Source organism: Dendropsophus ebraccatus, chromosome 2 (assembly GCF_027789765.1).
Source record: "Dendropsophus ebraccatus isolate aDenEbr1 chromosome 2, aDenEbr1.pat, whole genome shotgun sequence".
NCBI classification, from domain to species: domain Eukaryota; kingdom Metazoa; phylum Chordata; class Amphibia; order Anura; family Hylidae; genus Dendropsophus; species Dendropsophus ebraccatus.
This window is the reverse complement of record NC_091455.1, coordinates 129,969,863-129,992,657: the sequence shown is the minus strand read 5'-3', so window position 1 is coordinate 129,992,657 and position 22,795 is coordinate 129,969,863. Positions and strand designations below refer to the sequence as shown.

Sequence of the window (22,795 nt, the reverse complement as noted above, 5' to 3'; positions counted from 1 at the left end):
TCGGATTGATCAAACTACAGCCGCTGTATTACAGTGTGTGAACGTAGCCTAAATTACAGACACTCTTTAAACAGCTGGCATATTTTTAGGTGAAAGTGATCTAAATACTGTGGAAATGTAATAATGGAAATTCTATTAGTATACAACTAAACTGAAATTCTAAGTCCTTAAAATATATATATATATATATATATATATATATATATATATATATATATATATATATATATATATATATAATTTGTTTACCATGTACAACATTCTACAGCTATTGAGGAGAGTAAGGCCTAATCATGCTTCTTCACTGTACTCGAGACACACACACACACACTAAGGTTACAAACCCACTTGCCGGATCTGCAGAGAGTCTCCTTGCTGCGTTTTTGCAGCGAGACTCGCTGCAGATCCTGGCCCTATACTTTCAATAGCAGAGAAACTCGCAGCAGGGATGTACATCCCTGCTGCGATTTTGTCTGCAGCCCGCCCCTTTAACCCCCCGGACGCCGGACATTATACATTACCGGGTCCCCGTTCCTGCTTGCTTCGGGGCTCCCAGTGTCTTCACGGCCCGCCCGGCCAATCAGTGCGCTGCGGCGGGGCAGCGCACTGATTGGCCGGGCGGAACATGCCAGGAGCCGCTGAAGCAAGCAGGAGCTGGGATCAGGTAATGTATATCGCCCCCAGCTCCCGCCCGCACGATCGCCCGCAGCCCCCGATTGCACCATCGCACCATCGCCCGCAGCCCCACGATCGCCCCCAGCCCTGCAGCCCCCGAACTCACGATCGCCCCCAGCATCGCAGCCCCCGGCCGCACGATCGTCCCCAGCGGGCGATCGTGCAGCCGGGGGCTGCGGGCGATCATGCGGCCGGGTGCTGCGGAGCTGCGGGCGATCGTGCGGCCGGGGGCTGGGGGGCTGCAGGCGATCGTGCGGCCGGGGGCTGCGGGGCGATCGTGCGGCCGGGGGCTGCAGGGGGGCGGGCAGGATATACATTACCAGGTCACCGCTCCTGCTTGCTTCGGCGGCTCCCGGCACATCAGTGCGCTGCCCCGCCGCAGCGCACTGATTGGCCGGCCGGGCCGTGAAGACACCGGGAGCCCCGAAGCAAGCAGGAACAGGGACCCGGTAATGTATAATGTCCGGCGGCCGGGGGGTTAATGGGGCGGGCTGCAGACAAAATCGCAGCAGGGATGTACATCCCTGCTGCGACTTTCTCTACTATTGAAAGTATAGGGCCAGGATCTGCAGCGAGTCTCGCTGCAAAAACGCAGCAAGGAGACTCGCTGCAGATCCGGCAAGTGGGTTTGTAACCTAATAGTACTCCTCCAATAAGTAAATAAAAGCAAACTAGAAACACCCACCTCAAATAACCGCAAGTCTGCAGGAACTCTGTCTCCAACTGATAGACATACTGTATCTCCAGGCACCAATTCCCTGGCGAGTGTGTGTTCCAATCTTCCTTCCCGTATGCTGAAGAAAAGTATGACATACATCACAATTGTTCTTACAGTGTCCTCCATCCAGTCTTCTTTGCCTTGGCTTCTTTCTACCTCCCCTTTATATACCACACATACATATACAGAATATTCCATCAAGTACGCACTACAAAATCACATAGTTCATTTGAATTTGGGCGTTTACATCTGTCAGCTGCAATTCACATTCTAAACTGCTGGCACTGTTAGGTAGCTGTTAGGATAAGACAACACATGGTACCCATTATATATTCAGCTGTGGTTCCAGAACACAGGAAAATACTTTTATTGTATATTAGAAAGGGAGGAGGAGAGAGGATGCAATCCAGACTGCAGTTTTTCAAGAGCTTGGAAAAGCCTCTTTGACCCTTTGTACCAGAAAATAAAAGCATTTTTTGTAATACTGAAAGCACAGCTGGATATATGAAAGGTACTATGGGGGAGAGTTATCAAACATGGTGTAAGTGAAACTGGCTCAGTCGCCCCTAGCAACCAATCAGATTCCACCTTTCATTTTCCAAAGAGTCTGTGAGGAATGAAAGGTGGAATCAGATTGGTTGCTAGGGGCAACTGAGCCAGTGTCACTTTACACCATGTTTGATAACTCTCCTTGTCAAAGCAGCTAACAGTGTCAGCAGTTTGAAATGTAAAATAATGCTCACAGGTTCCTATTTAGGGTAGCTTCACACACACCATATCACAGCAGATTTTATGCTGCAGATCAGCAGCAGATTTGATCTAAATAACTGAACACAGCATTAAATCTTCTGCGGATCCTGTATGTGTGAATGCACCCTAAAGGGAAACCATTAGCAGGTTAGACAAATCTAACCTGCTGATATCTCCTTATTGTGCACAGGGCGCCGATGATAGAAGTTTTGAATCATGACATCCATATTAATAAACAGTGATGTGTGCATTTACACATCTAGTTAGAAAGCATATAAATCCTACCAGTGACATTCTGGTGGTACTAGCTTGCTCAGCTCTTCCAGTGATTTCTCAGACCGATACTCCTGAAAAATTAAGAAGGAAAAAGTAAATATATGTTTATACTTTTTAAAGTACTTTTGTTTTTTTAACCGTAATTCTGATAACAGATCTAGAATAGTACACACAAGCTGAAAAGAATGGATCCCTACTTACAGGATGTACATGCTAAAGGCCAAAGGAGCATAATGGTATGGTAAGACCTTGAATAAGGAACGGCCTCTTTTGGATGCAAAAAATCTTCAGAGCAAACTCCAAAAGGGTCCTCATAGAGGGTAAAAGCAAGAAATGCTTTGAGATTTCAGCTCAGAAGGCTGTTGCACAGACTGACTCAAGGTCAGTACAGAAATAAACCATGTGAAATATTTATAGAGTTACTGCCCATTTTATGTATATATGTAGACTAGAATATTTTATTCAGATATCCACATAGGGCTACACAACAATAAGGCCATGCAACATTGGTTAAAAAGCATTAAAATCACAAGTAATGATGGTAAATAGGGCACTACAGTTGATCCAAACCTGCTGAATTTCTGCACGGCTAAAGTTACTATGATTTCAGCAGATGCACAGCCACAACTCACCAGAGCCTAGCCTTCACGTGAGAGCCCGACTGTGACCACTCAACAGCAAGGACAGGAAAAACAATGATGTATGGTGGTCACCGTGTAGGCACTTCAGGATAGATCCCGTCAGTGGGTGCACAATGGTTTGCCTTTAATATCTAATCTGTTATACTCTTCTAATGACAAAGTACCAATATCATAGAAGCAAAAAGGCTAATATTTTGTTAGTTAGGAAGAAATTAAAACACCCCCTTACCTGAACAAAAGCGACAGTGACAACTATAAGTATTGCCTAACAAAACAAAAGAGGAGAAGGTAAATATAAACCTCTACAGAATAATTTCATAGAAATGATGGGTGCATTTATCACCCGCAGAAATATTGGGAAGATAAAGGAGATGGGGCCAGACAGCTATAACTTTGTAATGTGTGTTAATTGAAGGACATGTATCCAATGTGAATTTATAGAATGCATAAAAGACGATTATAACGCAACTGGGGGCAGCAGAGTTCCCGTACACACTGCAGGAGTGTGGTGAGGTAAGAATAGCATCTTTCTTCCTTATTGCAGCAATATATAAAAAGTTTTCCAAAGCTGGAGTACCCCTTTAACGTGAACTTGAACCACAGGCAGCAAGAAACACTGACAGACTCCTATCTCAATGATATATGATTAATTATGAACAAGAGAAATTCTAATTCAGAGAAAAGTCAGAGGAATTATAATTAGAGATGAGCAAACCGGGTTCGGGACGATCCGAACCCAAACGTTCGGCATTTGATTAGTGGTGGCTGCTGAACTTGGATAAAGCTCTGTCTGGAAAACATGGATACAGCCAATGACTATATCCATGATTTCCACATAGCCTTAGGGCTTTATCCAAGTTCAGCAGCCACCGCTAATCTAATGCCGAACGTTCGGGTTCGGATCGACTCGAGCATGCTTGAGGTTCGCTCATCTCTAATTATAATCTTAACTTAGGGCGACAACAGGGCTTCAAGTCATCAGGCTGGTATGTCAGCCCTGACTGATAGGTCTCTCCCTTTGTGCAAATATAACGGTGACAAGGGAGTTTGAAAGCACAGGTTTACTTTAAAAGAACATGTATACTTAGCTGATAGGTGGCCTAGGACCATAACTTGTTTCAGGGACTAGACTGTGAATTTATGCTAAGAAAACAAAAAAAAAAAAAAAAAAAGTAGTTCTCCATCAAAGGCTGGTAACTTACCACTGTGATACTGACGGCATCATCAAACTGATGCATTAAGATACTGATGACAGCAGAGGCCAGCAGGAGCATAAGAAGTGGGTTCTTAAACTGAAGAGAAAACAGATTCATTGCAATTCATTTCAAGTCAATTAAAGACAAAATTGAAAAAGAAAAAAAGTAGCGCAAGATATAAAACTCATCCTCAAGCTTTCAGCAACATGTAGTAATAAGTATTAAAGGGAATCTGTGAGCTGTAATTCACTTACCGGCTGGGTTCACACTATGTATATTTAAGGCTGTATTTGTGAGGCTGTATAGCAACCAAAACCAGGAGTGGATTGAAAACACAGAAAGGCTCTGTTCACATAATGTTGTAATTGAGTGGATGGCCATCATTTAATGGCAAATATTTGCTGTTATTTTAAAACAACGGCTGTGGTATTGAAATAATGGCCGTTATTTACTGTTATATGGCGGCCATCCACTCAATTTCAACATTGTGTGAACAGATCCTTTCTGTGTTTTCAATCCACTCCTGGTTTTGGTTGCTATGAGGACCTGACATGAGGACCAAATACTGCCTGAAATATACATAGTGTGAACCCAGCCTCAAACTGCTGACACTGTTAAATAGCCGTTAGGTAAAGGAGACACATGGTACTTTTCATATATCCAGCTGTGCTTCCAGGATGTACAGAAATGCTTTTATTCTGTAATACAAAGAGTCAGCGGGGCTTCTCTAAGCTCCTGAATAGCTGCAGGCTGGAATGCCTTATCTCTCCCAGTCTCTGCAAGACAGACACCTGGAAGTTTGGTCCCAAGCAGAGTCGGGGAGGGGGAGTAATGGTCCTTTTACACAGAACGATTATCGTGCGAATTTGCACGATAACGATCGCATTTGAGCGATAATAGTTCCGTGTTAACACAGCGAACGATCAAGCGACGAGCGAAAAATTGTTCATTTTGATCTTTCAACAAGTTCTCAAATAGTCATTGGTCGTTCACAAAAAATTGCAGATCGTCCCGTGTAAATAGTCTTTCACCGATGTGTGAGATAGGTTTAAAACGATCGCAAAACGATTTTTCTGTACGATGTATTGTTCCGTCTAAACGCTGATCGTTATGAAAAACACATCGTTCATTCAGAATCGTTAATCATGCGAATTATCGCTCCGTGTAAAAGTACCATAAGGCTGTGTTCACAAACACCGATAAATTTACTAAATTATCTGACTAGTTTTAAGCCAAAGCCAGGAATGAATTTGAAGAGAGAAAAACTCCCAGTCTTTCCTTTATGACCTGTTCTCTGTTTATAGTCTGCTCCTGACTTTGGCTTCAAAAATCTGTCAAACTGGTCAATTATACAAGCTACGTAATAATTACAGCCGTTGTTGCTGCAGTGCTGCCTTCAATGGAATCCCGGATGGAGTGTATACACATAGTATATGCTCCGGCCGCGATCCCTAGCGGCGTCATGAGAAACTGACATGTCAGTTTTCCGAGGCCTATATTCAGTGAATACCGGCCTCAGAAAACCCTGCCAGTGCTGACGGATGCGCCCACATCAGAATTCAGCGGCGCTAAACATCATTTGGCCGGTACTGCAGTACCAGCCAGGAAGATCTTTTCCGACACCGGCCGTTCCGGTATTACAGCTTGCTGCACTTCAGGAGCTTAGAAAAGCCTATTTGACTTCCTGTACTATAAAATTAAAGCAGACATATGACAGATATATGAAAGGTACCATGTTTCTCCCTGACCTCACAGATCTAAAAGCGTCAGCAGTTTATATTGTAAATAGCAGCTTACAGATTCTCTTTATATTTTACAAATCCTAATTAAGACCCAGTGGGTGGAATATATATCATGTTTTTATTTTCTTTACTCTGCAAATCCAACTATACATAAAAAAATTAAATCACTGATTTCATATTTTAGTTATAAGTGATTTATAGCCCTTTGTATAGTAAAAAAACAAACAAACAAACTCCTGACTACATTGCTGGTGGTATGTATTTAAGCTCTGTTACATAATTTTGATAGATATGGCTCTCATTACGTGTTGACAATTATAATACACACACACACACACACACACCTTTAATTCAATACTGACCTATAACCGGGGCTGACATCTATAGCGATGTCCCGATTTGGGCAGAGATTAGCCATCACAATGCTGACAAACCTATAGCACATGATCATTTCTTATTGGAAATGTGAATATTATATAAATCTGTCCCTTTCCCTTAGTGGTTTTCTCTAACCTTTTTTCGCCTCTGTGTCCCTGGGCCTTCTCCTCTGTTGCTGCTTTTTGGATTTGTTTGTTTACATAAAGAACTTCCAGGTCACAGGGGTCAGCAGTGACATCACAGCTCTGCAAGCCTGTAGCTCTGCCCACTCTACCCATAGGCAGGTAATATCTGTATTACTACAAGTGTCCTTTTCAGCAGCATGGTGGCTCAGTGTCTGCCAATTAGTTATGTTATCAAATAAATTAGTTTTTTCACACTTTTATCTGTTGTAGCACTACAAACCCCAGCACACATGTACATGATAGGAGTTGTAGTCCTGGATTACATATACACCACAGTAGCCATCCTACAGGTGGGCGGAGTCTCTATGAGGCAGTATTCTGTTACAAGTTTACCTCAGCAATAGATTGATAGATGACATGGTGACTGACATAAGGTGAAGCAGCATCTCTCCTCTCCATATTACACACAGCAGCAGCACTGCCCTAACACTGTACATAAAGTACATCAGTAACAATATAGGGGAAGATTTAGCACAGCCTGTGCAGGGGAGCAGTTACCCATAGCAACCAATCAGATTGCTTCTTTCATTTTTAAAAAAGGCCTTGGAAAATGAAACCTAGAATCTTACTGGTTGCTATGGGCAACTGCTTCCCTGTTGCTCTGCATAAATTTTGATAAATCACCCCATTAGTTCCTTTATTTACCGTTTATAGCTCCAACCTATGCTGCAGTGCTGTACAGAGATTGTAGTCTGTCATGCTGTAATCACTGCTGCAGTTTCTTCTGGCCTCAGACGTTAGGTAGATGTTAGGGGTGTGGCTAAAGAAATATATGCATAACCCCACCCACCTGATGACTCAAGTTGTCTCACCTGTGCAATATATTTTTTCCATAATGGCTCATCTTCACTGATATCAAACTCATTCCATCCATGGGAGGCTCGCCTGTGACATACCTCAGAATTGGTTAATCCGCTCTGGAGATCAGCCTGTGGAAACAAAATAATAAATCAGAATGTCCAGAATGTTTCAGGCCCATAACTGATGCAGGCCAAACACTGTAAACTGCAGAGAGGATGGAGAAATTAACAATTTAAGGCATTTTTACAGCAAAAGTGTCTGGTGTTTTGACTTGGAAATCAGTGAGCGAGTTAATCATTCAGTGTGAACATATCCCAGCAATGTTGTTGCAGAGAAGTGTGGGGGCTGAAGGATGGGCCCAAAGAATGATTTCCTCTGGAGGACCCAAGAGACTGCAGTCCGACAAAGAGACAAGATAAACTTGTGCTGCGGAGTATTAGAACTGGCTAGACCGACACAGTGTAACAATGCATCAAAGGTGGGAACTAGAGATGATCATTGCCTCCCCTTTTTATACTCAAAATATGGTTTACACTTTAAGGGTGGGTTCACACGTACCGTATCCACAGCGAAATCCACTGCAAAAAGAAAAAAGTCTTTGTACGGACCCTACTGTGCGGCACAGATTGTGATCTTTAATGTAGTGCTCTGAAGCACGGAGCAATGCTGATGCATGTTCCGCAGTGAAGCCCAGGATCGCCGGTCCACGATCGCTTGCTGCACTACAGACGAGTGAATAGTCCCTTAATTCCCTCTATTCTGGTAATTATCTGGTGAGACATTTATCGTGCCAGCCAAGCCCTGATGTGATGCAAGGGACTGAAACCAAGCACACAAAATCAGCTGATTTCTCCTACCTTAAGAATCCAGGCAACTTCGCTGACAGGCAATTCACTTGCTCTTTTGGAACTTAATACAGGAATCATTGTAACATCTTCAGGGGTCGAGGGATCTTGAAAGGTTGATACCTAAAACAAAAGATACAATAGGTTCAAATTGTTTTTTAACCCCTTAAGGACAGAGCCTGAAATGGCCTTAATGACAGAGACAAATTTTATGAATATGACCAGTGTCACTTTAGTCATTAATAACTTCGGGATGCTTTTACCTATCCGGCTGATTCTGAGATTGTTTTCTCGTGACATATTGTACTTTACATTTCTGGTAAATTGGAGTCGATACTCATAACAAATCTTTATGAAAAAAACCCAAATAATGTGAAAAAATGTGAAAAAATGCATTTTTCCAACTTTGAAACTTCTTTGCGTATACAGAAAGTGGTTATACCACATAAATTATATATTAAATAGCATTAGCAACATGTCTACTTTATGTTGGCGGCATTTATTAAACTATCTTTCATTTTTTTTAGACGATAGGAAGCTTAAAACATTAGCAGCAAATGTCCAAATTTTCAGTAAAATTTCAAAATCAGATATTTTTAGGGACCTGTTCAGGTTTAAAGTGTATTTGAGGGGCCTGTATGTTAGAAAGCCCCACAAAGCACCCCATTTCAGAAACTGCACCCCCCAAACTCTGCAAAAGCACATCCAGAAAGTGTTTTAACCCTTTAGGGGAGTCACAGAAATAAAAGCTAAGTGTGTAAGGAATTTGAAAATTTTAATTTTCTGTGCAGAGATTTTATTGTAATCCAATATTTTTCATAATTATAAACCTATTACCAGAGAAATGCACCCCAATAATTATTGCCCCGTTTCTGCAGTTTATAGAAATACCCCATATGTGGCCCTATTGCGCTATTTGACGCAACCACAAGCCTCAGATATAAGGGAGCGCCTAGTGAATTTCAACGCCTCCGTTATATTTGGTCATTTTTGACTGTACCACTTCAGGTTGGCAGAGGCTCTGGGGTGCCAAAACCTAAAAAACACCCCTAAAGGGACACCATTTAGAAAACTACACCCCTCAAGGAATGTAACAAGGGGTGCGGTGAGCATCTGGACCCCACAGGTGCTTCACAGATTTTCCGAACAATATGGCGTGAAAAAAGAAAAATTTATTTTTTACACTAAAACGTTGTTCTAGCCTTCAATTTTTCATTTTCTTAAAGGGATAAGAGGCAAAAAAAGACAAAAAATGTGTAGCGCAGTTTCTCCCGAGTACAGAAATACCCCACATGTGGCGATAGAGTGCCAAGGGGGCGCAGGACGAGCCTCCAAAGGGAAGGAGCGCCAATTGGCTTTTGGAAGCTGAATTTCACTGAAAAGGATTTCAAGGGCCATGTCGCATTTACAGAGCCCTCGTGCTGCCAAGACACTGGAAACCCCCCACAAGTGACCCCATTCTGGAAACTACACCCCTCAAGGAATCTAACAAGGGGCACAGTGAGCATATGGACCCCACTGGTGACGGGCACAAATGTGGAACAATGTGACGTGAAAGGGAAAAATTTCATTTTTTCACTTTCATGGCACAAATGTGCCCGTCATCAAGGGGTCCATATCCTCACTGCACCCCTTGTTAGATTCCTTGAGGGGTGCAGTTTCCAGAATGGGGTCACTTGTGGGGGGTTTCCAGTGTTTTGGCAGCAGGAGGGCTCTGTAAATGCGACATGGCGTTCATCATCCATTCTAGCCAAATCCAACCTCCAAAATCCAAATGGCGCTCCTTCCCTTCGGAGGCTTGCCCTGCGCCCACATGGCGCTTTATGTCCACATGTGGGGTATTTACGGACTCGGGGGAAATTGCTCTACACATATTGTGTGTTTTTTTCTCTTTTAACCCCTTGTGAAAATGATAAATTCAAGGCTAAACCAACATTATAGTGTAAAAAATGTAATATTTCATTTTCATGCCACATTGTTCCACATTTGTGCCCGTCACCAGTGGGGTCCATATGCTCACTACACCCCTTGTTACATTCCCTGAGGGGTGTAGTTTCCATAATGGGGTCACTTGTGGGGGGTTTCAACTGTCTTGGCAACACAGAGGCCTTTTGAATGCAACATGGCCCCTCGAAATCCATTCCATCCAAATCCAGCCTTCAAAAACGAAATGGTGCTCCTTCCCTTCGGAGGCTTACCCTGCACCCGCATGGCGCTTTATGTCCACATGTGGGGTATTTACGGACTCGGGGGAAATTGCGCTACACATTGTTTTTTTTCTCCTCTTTTAACCCCTTGTGAAAATGATATATTCAAGGCTAAACCAACATTATAGTGTAAAAAATGTAATATTTCATTTTCACGCCACATTGTTCCACATTTGTGTCCGTCACCAGTGGGGTCCATATGCTCACTACACCCCTTGTTACATTCCTTGAGGGGTGCAGTTTCCATAATGGGGTCACTTGTGGGGGGTTTCAACTGTCTTGGCAACACAGGGGCCTTTTGAATGCAACATGGCCCCTCGAAATCCATTCCATCCAAATCCAGCCTTCAAAAACCAAATGGCGCTTCTTCCCTTCGGAGGCTTACCCTGCACCTGCATGGCGCTTTATGTCCACATGTGGGGTTTTTCCGTACTCAGGGGAAATTGCTCTACACATTAAATGTTTTTTTTTTTATCTTTTAACCCCTTGTGAAAATGAAAAAACATGACAAGATTAATGATTTAGAGTAAAAATTTTACAAAAATTACACTAAATGTTGGTCTAGCCTTGATTTTTTTCCATTTCCACAAGGGGTTAAAAAAGAAAATGAACACAAAACGTGTAGGGTAGTGTCCCCTGAGTACGAAAATACCCCACATGTGGACATAATGTGCCATATGGGCACAGGGCAAGTCACCAAAGGGACAGAGCGCCATTTAGAGGCTGGAATGGAGGATGGAGGCCATGTCGCAATTACAAAGCTCCTGTGCTGCCAGGACAGTAGAAACCCCCGACAAGTGACCCCATTCTGGAAACTACACCCCATAAGGAATCTAACAAGGGGTGCAGTGAGCATATGGACCCCACTGGTGACGGGCACTTACGTAGAACATGTGCCGAGAAAATAAAAAATACAATTTTTTTCATTTTCACGTCCCAAATGTGGCCGTCACCAGGGGGCCATATCCCCGCTGCCCCCCTTCTTAGATTCCTTATGGGGTGTAGTTTCCAGAATGGGGTCACTTGTGGGGGGTTTCTACTGTCCTGGCCGCACAGAGGCTTTGTAATTGCGACATGGCATCCTCTAATGGAAATGGCGGCCATACCTACTTAGCTGGGGAAAAGGGACAATTCTAATTTATTTGGGGGTATTAGGCCAATTATTAGTTTATAAGGTTGGAAATGACAGGTGTCCATCAAACTCAACCTGTGTTGATCCAGAGGAAGGCAAAAAACCCTCTTAAGGCAGACGACAGTAGCCTCATCACAGGGGAAAAATTCCTTCCCGACTCCATAATGGCGATCAGAATAATCCCTGGATCAACGTGACCCCTGAAATAGGAATAAGGGACAGAATTTAGATAATGTAGAACCCCAGTGACGTGTGGTGCGCCTTGGAGCGATCCAGTATGCAGAGGCCGGGGGGATCAGGACAGGCGTCACACTGGAAAATGTTGTCCTTCCTGATCCCCCTGTTACGCCACACTCTGCACTTCTTCTGGGGTCTCCCGTTCTCCAGTGTGGGGGACGTCACCTGGAAAATGTTGCCCTGGTGCGATCCGGGGTCCTTCATATCCAGAAGTGCTGGGTCCGCTCCATGGCTGCTAAATATTAGGGCTTTATTACTACTTCTGATATGTTCGGATCGTGCCGCAAGCTACAGGGCAGCGAGAGACCAGAGGAGGGGGCGCTGGTATAAAAGTTATCCCCGTACAGGTGGTGACCTTTATCCAGCAGTGGGAAGATCAGTTCCCGGACGATCTTCCCACTAACTCCGAGGATGGGGGGGAGGGGGGCATCTGGGGGCTGGATTCGGGTGTCCCTTCCTACATACACTCTAAGGGTACATGCACACTGCGGAATTGCGACAGATAACCCTTCGTGCATTCCACAGCTGGCACCCACCGGCGGACTGATGCAGGCGCACGTCTCCACACGTGTCATAGACTCCATTCTATGCACGGGCGGATTCCGCTCTCCGTCCAACGTGTTCATTCTTTGGATGGACGATGGAATCCGCCCGTGCATAGAATGGATTCTATGACACGGGTGGAGACACATGCCTGCATCAGTCCGCCGGCGGGTGCCAGCTGTGGAATGCACAAAGGGTTATCCTTCGCCATTCCGCAGTGTGCACGTACCCGAAATCTGTAAGTGTACCCTAAGGCACGCTCACAGAGTTTGTAGAATTTCACACCATACCGTCATCTCTTATTGGGATGGTACTGGCAGAAAAGACGTGTCTGGGGGGCAGCGTACGCTACGCTACCCCCAGATACGTCATTGGAGGATGAGGATGATGAGGATGAATGGAGGAACGAAGGACCCCCCATTCATCCTCACTGGCTGTTTCGGTGTCGGAGGTAATAATAACGTATCCCTCTGACGCCGAAAACACCCTGGGGGCCATCTTTATACGGGGATTGGTATATGGGGTATGTAGTGGTGTAGTGTCAAACTTTATTCAATGTAGTGTGGTGTAATGTAGTGTTTTTTACGTGTTTTTTTACAGTAAGTATAAAAAAAAAACCTACGCCAACAAAGGAGTTGCTGATAAATGCCGCACTTATGTGCGGCACTTATAAGCAGACCGTGGCAGTAGAATATAGAAAAAAAACACCCTACGCCAAAAAGGAGGAGTTGCTGATTAGCAGCGCACTTTCGTGTTATGTTGATCAACACTCAGCGGCGATAGGGTGCGGAAAATAGAAAAAAAAAAAATTTGAAAAAAAAAAAAAAAAAAAAAAAAAAAAATTTCTACATTTGAACATCCCTGTAGCTGCTGATAAGTGTATTACACATATCAGCCGCTAGAGGGCAGCAGAGCGCAAAATACGGAAAGAGCCGACGCTGGAGCCGAAAATAGCCGAGAGAAGCCGAACGTGACATCACGGAAGAAGCCGAAGACCCGAACGAAGACGAGGATGCCGCGAACCCGGAAGACGCCGATCAGGAGCCCGGGACAGGTGAGTAATGTACAAATACCTGCTCTGGACCCCTCGGCTACCTAGCTGAGGGGTCCAGGGCAGGTATTTACTATATTGTGGGACTGTGATCGCCGTGCCACCGGCCCGATCGCCGTGAATGGCCGGCCGGTACCGGCTGGCCGTTCACGGCGATCGGGCCGGTGGCACGGCGATCACCATTACTTTTTACAGTAATGGCGGTCGGTGCCGTCCTCGGACAGCACCGACCGCCATTTTTTTCCGGGTCATCGGGTCGCCGATGACCCGGAAAGGTTCCGATCGCCGCTATTGGCTGATCTGAATTGATCAGCCTATAGCGGCGATCGTAAGCACGGGGGGTGTTAACCACCCCCCGTGCCGTGAAGCTAAGATGGCCTGCTATGATTTATAGCAGGCCATCTTCCCCGACCGCTGTGTGTGAACACGCAGCGATCGGGGAAACATCGGGCGTAAATTTACGCCCTGATGCGCCAAGTACCAGGGCGCGAGGGCGTAAGTTTACGCCCGATGTCGTTAAGGGGTTAAACAAGGTGTTAGAAATGAGGGTAATGGTATTAGGTAATAGGGACTGTATTATTTCTTGATAGTACCTTTAATATAACATTTTTCTATAATACAGAGATGGCAGTTTCATAGTACATTTTAAAGGGGTACTCCAGTGAAAAGCTTTTTCCCAGTAATGGAAACACATTACAAAATTATATAACTTTGTAATATGCTTCAATCACCTATCTGCCCCCCTTCCCTATCTTTTCCCCCCTCAACCACCCGCCAGAAAGTGAAGTAAACTCATTCTTACCTAATGACCGTTGACCGCAAGCTGTTCTGTGGCAGCCATTTTGTGACAATGACATCATCAACAGGAAGGCGGGTCTAAGCCCTGTTATTCCAGCCTCTGTCAGATGACTCAGGTTGCTCAGCTCTGATTGGCTGAACAAGATGTAAGCCATCTAACAGTTTCACAGAGTCAGTTTGACATCACAAGAGACAAACTGCATAATAGGAAAGCCCAAACCAGGAAGTGAAGAAAAAATGAAGACACCAACTGGAGCTTCAGGGACCTGCAAACAGCGGGATATTCAAAACAGAGAAAGACTCAGGAGGGAAGGTAAGTGGGAAAACTATGTTTATAATTGATTGTTTTTTTTCAGCGCCGGAGTTGTCCTTTAAGAGCTAGATCTTGGCTATCTCGCTCCCATTTTACCTTTACAGCCACTGTAATAATTTTTTTTTTAACATTGTGCACACAACTTAATTACTATCTTCTTTTTTGTTCTTTTTTAAAGGCAGCGGCAGACTAAGCTCTTAACGGGGCATTCACATTAATTTAAAGCATTACCCTCACTTAACCCCTTAAAGGGGTTGTTCACCAATTTTTTTTTTCTTTCAAATCAACTGGTGCCATAAAGTGCCAGAGATTTGTAATTCATTTCTATTAAAAAAATCTTAAGTCTTCCAGTACTTAGCTGCTGTGTGTCCTGCAGGAAGTGGTGTTTTCTTTCCTGTCCGACACAGTGCTCTCTGTTGCCTCCTCTGTCTATGTCAGGAACTGTGCAGAGCAGCAGCAAATCCCCATAAAAAAACCTCTCCTGCTCTCCAGACTGGAAATAATACAACTTCCTGCTGGGCATACAGCAGCTGATAAGTACTGGAAGGCTTGAGATTTTTTAATAGAAGTAAATTACAAATCTCTGGCACTTTATGGCAGCAGTTGATTTGAAAGAAATTTTTTTTGGTGTACAACCCCTTTAAGGTCAAAGCCAATTTTCGTTTTTGCACTTTTGCCTTTTCCACTTTATGTTTAAAAAGCCATAGCACTTGCATTTTTTCACCTAGAGACCCATATGAGCCCTTATTTTTTGCAAAAACAATTGTAATTTGCAATGACAGGCATTATTTTTCCATAAAATATGCTGCGAAACCAGAAAAAAAAAAATCATTTGCGCTGTCAAATTGGAAAAAAAAAAAAAATTTGTTTTGATTTCGGGGATTTTTGCATTTACGCCGTTCGCCCTATGGTAAAACTGACTTGTTATGCATGTTCCTCAAGTCGTTATGATAATATATAACATGTATAACTTTTATATTATCTGATGACCCGTAAAAAATTCAAACCATTGTTGTTACGATTACAATGATACGTAACATGTACCGTGTTTCCCCGATAGTAAGACACCCCCGAAAGTAAGACATAGTTGGACTTTCGGGGGCTGGGCTAAAGTAAGACATACCCCGAATGTAAGACATAGTACTGTCAGAGGCTCGCACGCGCGCGCACACACACACACACGCGCGCGCGCGCGCGGCCCGGCACGAGCGCTGCACGTCATGTGCAGGGACGCCGGTATTGGTGCGGGAGCTGAAGGAGCAGCAGGGCCCAGGTGACTGCCCGCACCGCCCCCGTCTGGTCCAAGCGACCTTCCCCCCACCCCCCGTGCGCGCACCTGTCCGCCCTCTCTGAGGCCCCGTCCTGCCGCACCGTCCATGCGCCCACCACCCGTCCGGTCCGGCGTCCCTGCTCACTGAGGGGAGTACAGGACAGCCGCCCTCACGTGCTGCTGCTCCTCCAGCTCTGACATGGCCGCCTCCCTGCACACACAGGACAACGTGTGACAGCTGACCTGTCATCTCATCCCCTCAGTAACAGTACAGGATAGGAGGAATAATGGGCTGCAGCAGGCGGGATAACTTATAGCTGTGTGTGTTATCCTGCCAGCTGCAGCACATCCATTCCTCCTATGTTACAGTCCTGCACTGTTACTGAGGGGACTACAGTCATACACCCCTGTCCGCCCCCCTATACAGTCATACACCCCTGTTTCCCCCCCCTATACAGTCATACACCCCTGTCCGCCCCCCTATACAGTCATACACCCCTGTCCGCCCCCCTATACAGTCATACACCCCTGTCTCCCCCCCCTATACAGTCATACACCCCTGTCCAATATAAGACATACCCCAAAAGTAAGACATAGTGGGACTTTTGGGAGTAAAAAGAATGTAAGACACTGTCTTACTTTCGGGGAAACACGGTATTACTTACAATACTTTTATTTGATGGCTTTTAAACAATTCAACCCATTTTAAACAAATATATATGTTCCTTAAAATCGCTCTATTCCCAGGCTTATAGCGCTTTTATCCTTTGGTCTATGGGACTGTATGAGGTATCATTTTTTGCACCATGATGTTTACTTTCTATTGGTACCTTGATTGCGCATAAGCAACTTTTTGATCGCTTTTTATTAAATTTTTTCTGTATTTGATGCGACCAAAAATGCGCAATTTTGCACTTTGGGATTTTTTGGCGCTTACGCCGATTAGCGTGCGAGATCAGGAATGTGATTAATCAATAGTTCGGGCGATTAGGCACGCAGCGATGCCAAACATTTATTTATTTATAACATGGGAAAAGGGGGGTGATTCACACTTTTATTAGGGGAGGGGGCTTTTTCTTAATAATAACACTTTTTTTTTTACATATACTAGAAGCCCCCCTGGAGGACTTCTAGTATATGCACACTGATCTCTCCTCATCGATCTATGCTGTATAGGATATACAGCATAGATCTCTAGATCAGTGTTCTATTGCTTCAAAAGCAATAGAATGCCGAGCCGGGATCAGCGCCATTTCGGCGCAGACCCCGGCCGGCATCAGATGCGGAGATCGCTCCTCCGTGACAATGTCACTGGGGGGAGATCTCCCTACTAGACCACCAGGGAACAGCTGCAGTAAGTCTTCAGATCTGAAGACTTAATTAGCGGGAAAGTGATCGGACCGTGCCCACTAATAGCAGTGGTCCCGGGCTACATGCGGCACCCGGGACCACGGCCCCACTCTGAACTCCCCCGGGTCCCAACCACACGAGGACGTACAGTTACGTCCTCGTGCGGGAAGGGGTTAAGCTGGAGGAAATTAAAAGTTAAAGTGTGTGTGTAAAAGAGGGGGTTGGATTGTAGCTGCAACATATAAATGTTAAACAGGAGTTGAATGTGAATAATCAGTTCAAAGCAGACACACCAACAGAGTAATAAAATAATCCGCTACCACTAGGGAGTTTATCTAACGTCACAAATTGCCATCTACAGTATCAGTGATAAACAGTCAACAAGCAGGGAATGTGGAATGAAGCATTGGGCTGACTGTACGGCCCAGTCACTGCAGCATTGTCATCTATACATTTACTTTCCCTCTACTACCCTGTCACTTTGGCAATTTTGAAACATATAAGATGCTGAAGAACACAAACAAAAAAGCTTCACTTTGTATGTTCTCATTTCACAAATTTATTTCTTAAAGAGAATATGAAATCAGATTTATGTTCAATATGGTATCAAACCTAAGAACACAAGGCAATAAAGAGATTCTGATCATATTCTGTAAACTGTGGTGTTTATTGTCAAATGAAAGTCGTAAGGCCCTTTTACAAGGGCCGATCATTATTACAAGTAGAGATTTGCGAATTTACAGTTACAAAGCAAACTGATGTTGTGTTTTTGGGATAAGCTCGAAGCAATTTGCAGTTTCACAGGAATGGATCCAGCTTTTCAGGGCACAGAGTTAACTGAATGCCGAGCTTACAAAGTGCTTCGCAAAAACACAACAGTGATTCAACTTATTACTGTAAATTTGCTCATCTCTAATTACGAGCATTACTAGTAACGCTCATTCACCCAATAATAAGCCAGTGATGAGCTAACCAATGCTTCCTCCTTTGTGGCCAGTAAAATGGTCAGTGTGAGCTGCACATCACTATATAAACAGGAGATTATACAGCTATCGTTGGTGCAGCCCAGCTACTCGTTTCACTGGGCCTTGTAAAGAACCTACAAATGAGCGCCGATAAGCACACATTTGCACCCACACACATGTAAAAGGACCTTTACAGATGCAGTGTAGATGTCTATGGAAATGTTAGCATAGCATGTTAGTTTGTTCCAGATGTTGTAGGGTGTAGTCAACAACACCACCACTTGTACGACCGATGTGCATCACAGGACAGTCCTCATATCAAACAGCAGAATCCCAGCCAAAAACCCAGGCAGATTGACTGGCCATTTGACAGCAATATATTGTTTTAAAAGCTGCATTACATTACATGGCCATGCTGTAAACCAGTGTTCCAACTGCAATCCTCAAGAACCACCAACAGGTCATGATTAGAAATGAGTGCGACTTAAAGTGACACTGTCACCCCCTATTTGCATTCTGACTGCTCTCCACAGGTGTAAAGGGTAAATGTTACAGCTTTCATTACTTATTTTATATTATACCTCATGGTTCTTGTTCTGGTAAATAGTCGTTTTTATCACCTGTGGATTGGTATATGTGGGCGGGGCATCCGTGACGTCATCGCCGCATAGGCCCCGCCCCCTTGGAAGGGACAGCCTAAAGTTCTCGGCCTCACCCCCCTAGATGGTGTTCACACCAATGGCCGCTGAGGAGGCGGGGCATATGCGGCGATGAAGTCACGGATGGGGGCAGGGCGATGTGGCACATAGTGAGCGAGGCCGCGCCCCCATATACATCAATCCACAGGTGATAAATACTTTTTACCAGAACAAGCACCATGAGGTATAATATAAAATAAGTAATGAAAGCTATAACATTTACCCTTTACACCTGTGGAGAGCAGTCAAAATGCAAATAGGGAGTGACAGTGTCACTTTAAGCATGCTTGGCATCTAAATACCGATAACTGAAGTAGGATGTAGCCCTAGGGTGTCCTGGAAAACATGGATACAGCCATATGTACAAGGATATTGACTATAATGACATCAGCTGTAAAATACTAAGGAAATGCTCAAAACATGACCTGTTGATGGGACTTGGATTGGAGTTTGGGAACACTGCTGTAAACTAGTGCAAGCCTCCTAGATCACAATAATTACGCTGCCCGGGCAACATAAAACAATCACTAGACCCTTGTGTGATGGTGCCCTACCATTAACCAGCTGTTGTCCACACATCAATTACACAGGAAGATGTGCAGCTGAAGGCAGTTCAGAAGTCAATTGGTGGACAAGCGAGCATCCATTGGCTGATCGCTGGCTCTATTAAATTGGGATGATATCTGCCTGATATAATTGATGTCCAAAAGAACAATGTGCAGAGACCAACCATGAAGTAAATGTTGATCAGAAAGAAGCAATCTAATATCCACAGCCAGCTTATGGTACATCTAAGTAGCTGTATACATGCTTAATAAAAGCTTTGTGCCGTCAGATTATCTGCTGCAGCAGGAGCCCACTTCCTCTGATTTTTATTGATTTAGCTGTAAATATTGTTTCTACAATTACATTTTCGGGTGATACAAGAAGTCATATGCTACACTAACATCATAATTGACTTTTGTTCAAGGGGATATTGTTGTTACCATTATTGGCAGACAATAGGAAGAACAATTCTTTGTTACTTGAGCAGCCAGCAGTGACAGTACCAGGGCTTGGCAGCAGTATTGTGCAAAAGCCAGAGACTGGCCTTGCATACTAAAAGAATGCTTAAAAGGAAGCCAGCTCCTCCTTGTTTGTCATCTTGAAATCAAAGCATTAATATTCCAAATGTAAACTCCTTATGGCTTACCTGTTCTATGTCCATACATCACTATGTTTCCTATCCTATGCAAATTGTTAAGATTTAAAAAGGTAGTATATTAGGAATATATATGTTAATTTTCTATTCTGACACATTTCTCCGGTAATAAACTATACACTCACAAGAACACACACACACACACGTGGTAGACTAAGTGCTGGTAAAACAGCTTTTTTGTGATATGCTAAACCATGTTGGAACACCTCATAGTGCGTTTACACAGACAGATTTTTAAAGGGAACCTGTCACCCCCCGTGCCGGGGTGACAGGCTCCCGACCCCCAGTTAGAGCCCCCTATACTTACCTAATCCCGCCGGGTCCCGCTTCTGGAGGTGGTCGGGTGACGGAGATCTCAGCCGCTGCAGCCCGGCGCGTGCGCTGAGAGATGAGTCCAACACCCATAGAGAATGACAGGAGAGTCCAGCGCTCCGTCATTCTCTATGAGCGTTGGACTCATCTCTCAGCGCGCGCACCGGGCTGCAGCGGCTGAGATCTTCATCACCCGACCGGATCCAGAAGCGGGACCCGGCGGGATTAGGTAAGTATAGGGGGCTCTAACGGGGGGGTCGGGAGCCTGTCACCCCGGCACGGGGGGTGACAGGTTCCCTTTAAGCCAAAACCAGAAACAGACTATAAACAGGGAACAGGTCATAAAGAAAACACTGAGATTTCTCCTTCTCATATCCATTCCTGGCTTTGGCTTCAGAAATCTGTCAGATAAATCTGTCTGTGTAAACGCACCATTAAGATTACCACATGTGTTTTCTCATTAGTCCATAGTTGTTCGTTACATAACATTGTGGAGATAATTATATAGACTGACTGGTACTTCGTCTGACACAATATACAGTGCATTCTTAATTTCTTCTTAAATCGTTAGATTGCCGCTAATTGGGATCTTTCAGCATGTTAATCGTTCATCTTTTGCTGATAATTCACCAATATGTTTGTTTAATAAGAAATCTTTCAATTGCTTTTTTCTCTCTACCTACATGAACAACTATTTTCTCTCGCACAAACCATAAGCGACCATATACCAACCTCAAAAATTATTGTTCATAACAGCAATCAATGAATGTAATAATGTCACTAGCAATCTATCTTTTTAGTGGCTTTTACCATGATAATCGCTCTTTGTAATAGGGTCTTTGTTTCTTCTTCTTCTACTTTATTCTATACAGAGACTCCTCAGTTTTATTGAGTTACAGGCTATAATTTTATAATGTTCTTCATACACACAACTGTTTTGGGCATATCTCACTTGTGTTCATAACCCTGTACACTTGTAAAAATTAAAGAACTTAAAAAAAAAAAAAAAAAAAAAAAAAAACTATTTGGACAGGTCACAGAGCATGTTCAGACACCTTTTTCATTCATGTAAATGAACAGCTACTGTCTATTATTGCCTCTGTCCATAGTAAATAGATATCCTTTAAAAGGAAATCTGTCACAAACTAGTCAGAAACAGATTACAACAATGTATCACTTAGACCGTGTAATGCAGCCGTTCTGCTATAGAGAATGAGTACCATGGTGATCTCTCCACCCTCCAGCTGAGCGACAGCAGCCAGGGAGCAGAGGGAACAGTTCCTCCTAAATATATTATATTAATTGCACACCATGAAACAGTTATCTTGCTTCTTTCTTACTATAATGCTTGAAAAGCACTATATTGTAATCCGTATTCTTCTTCTTCTTCTAGCTATTTTTCTGCGCGTAATACAGCCCGAACCGCTTTACACACAGACTCCGTTCAAACTGCGTTTCGAAGCTCTCGGCAGTGTGTGGTGTGCTATTTTTCTTTTCGATCAGATTTGTCGTTTTTAAGAAATTTACGTTTAAAGACCCCAAATTTCCCATAGAAAATAATGGCCCATTGCAAATAATGGCCACACTCTAACCGCTAACAGCCAATCACAGCACATATGCAGATAGCTGAGATATAGCAGCCAATAGGAATTCTAAGGTCTTGTCAGGCATGTATCACACCATCCACAGTCACATGTCAACTATTGGCCAATAGAAGATGTAATACATGGAAGGTCCTTAACGATTTTGTCTCACTAACATGAGTAAGGTTGTCAAGGTAACCGAGCAATGATCTTTACCATTATAAGTACCCAGGTCGCCCTTAAAAGGGACCCAAGTCACTCCAAAAGGTGAGCGACCTGGGTCCCTTCAAGAGCGACCTGGGTCCCTTCAAGAGCGACCTGGGTCCCTTCAAGAGCGACCTGGGTCCCTTCAAGAGCGACCTGGGTCCCTTCAAGAGCGACCTGGGTCCCTTCAAGAGCAATATATCCCTGGGTCCCTTTAAGAGCGACCTGGGTCCCTTTAAGGGACCCACGTCGCTCTTAAAGCGACCCAGGTCGCTACTAAAGGGACCCATGTCGCTCTTAAAGGCACGTGAGCCAAGTTGCTCTTAAAGGGATGGGACCCAAGTCGCTCTTAAAAGGGACAGCACCCAGGATTAAAGTTAAAAGGAAGTCACTGGTAAAGGGGCGCTCTTTTCAAGCACTATGTATTTCCCTGGAAATGCAAATCTAGTTTTCTTATTTTATTCCAATATGTATACACAAACATTGGCTCCGCAATTAGGCACATGCATTCTTGTATAACAATTCATCCATAGAACATATACCATAACGGACGTTTCGCTCTAGTACGACCTTTTTCAACTGGTATACATTGGTGGGTGGTGGGTGGTAGGAATAAAGGAATGCCACGTGTCTTAGGTGTAGCAGTGTGTGGCTGAATTCACACGTTGTGCACGGAACACGGATGTGGAATGCCTGTAACAGACTTGTTCCCCGCCCGGGCAGC

General features: G+C 44.1%; 1 protein-coding gene across 2 annotated transcripts in view; it reads right to left on the bottom strand.

Annotated features, from left to right (window-relative positions):
- Positions 1–22,795, bottom strand: part of ATP2C1 (ATPase secretory pathway Ca2+ transporting 1) — a 76,082-nt gene that overhangs the window by 35,855 nt on the left and 17,432 nt on the right. For both annotated transcript variants that reach the window (XM_069958334.1, XM_069958333.1), the window contains exons 2-7: positions 8,220–8,330; positions 7,374–7,490; positions 4,263–4,352; positions 3,290–3,325; positions 2,429–2,490; positions 1,361–1,469 (exon numbers count right to left, since the gene is read on the bottom strand). In XM_069958334.1, coding sequence (XP_069814435.1) covers positions 1,361–1,469; positions 2,429–2,490; positions 3,290–3,325; positions 4,263–4,352; positions 7,374–7,490; positions 8,220–8,288 — 483 coding nt within the window. In that variant the 5' untranslated portion in view covers positions 8,289–8,330. The remainder of the gene's footprint in view (positions 1–1,360; positions 1,470–2,428; positions 2,491–3,289; positions 3,326–4,262; positions 4,353–7,373; positions 7,491–8,219; positions 8,331–22,795) is intronic.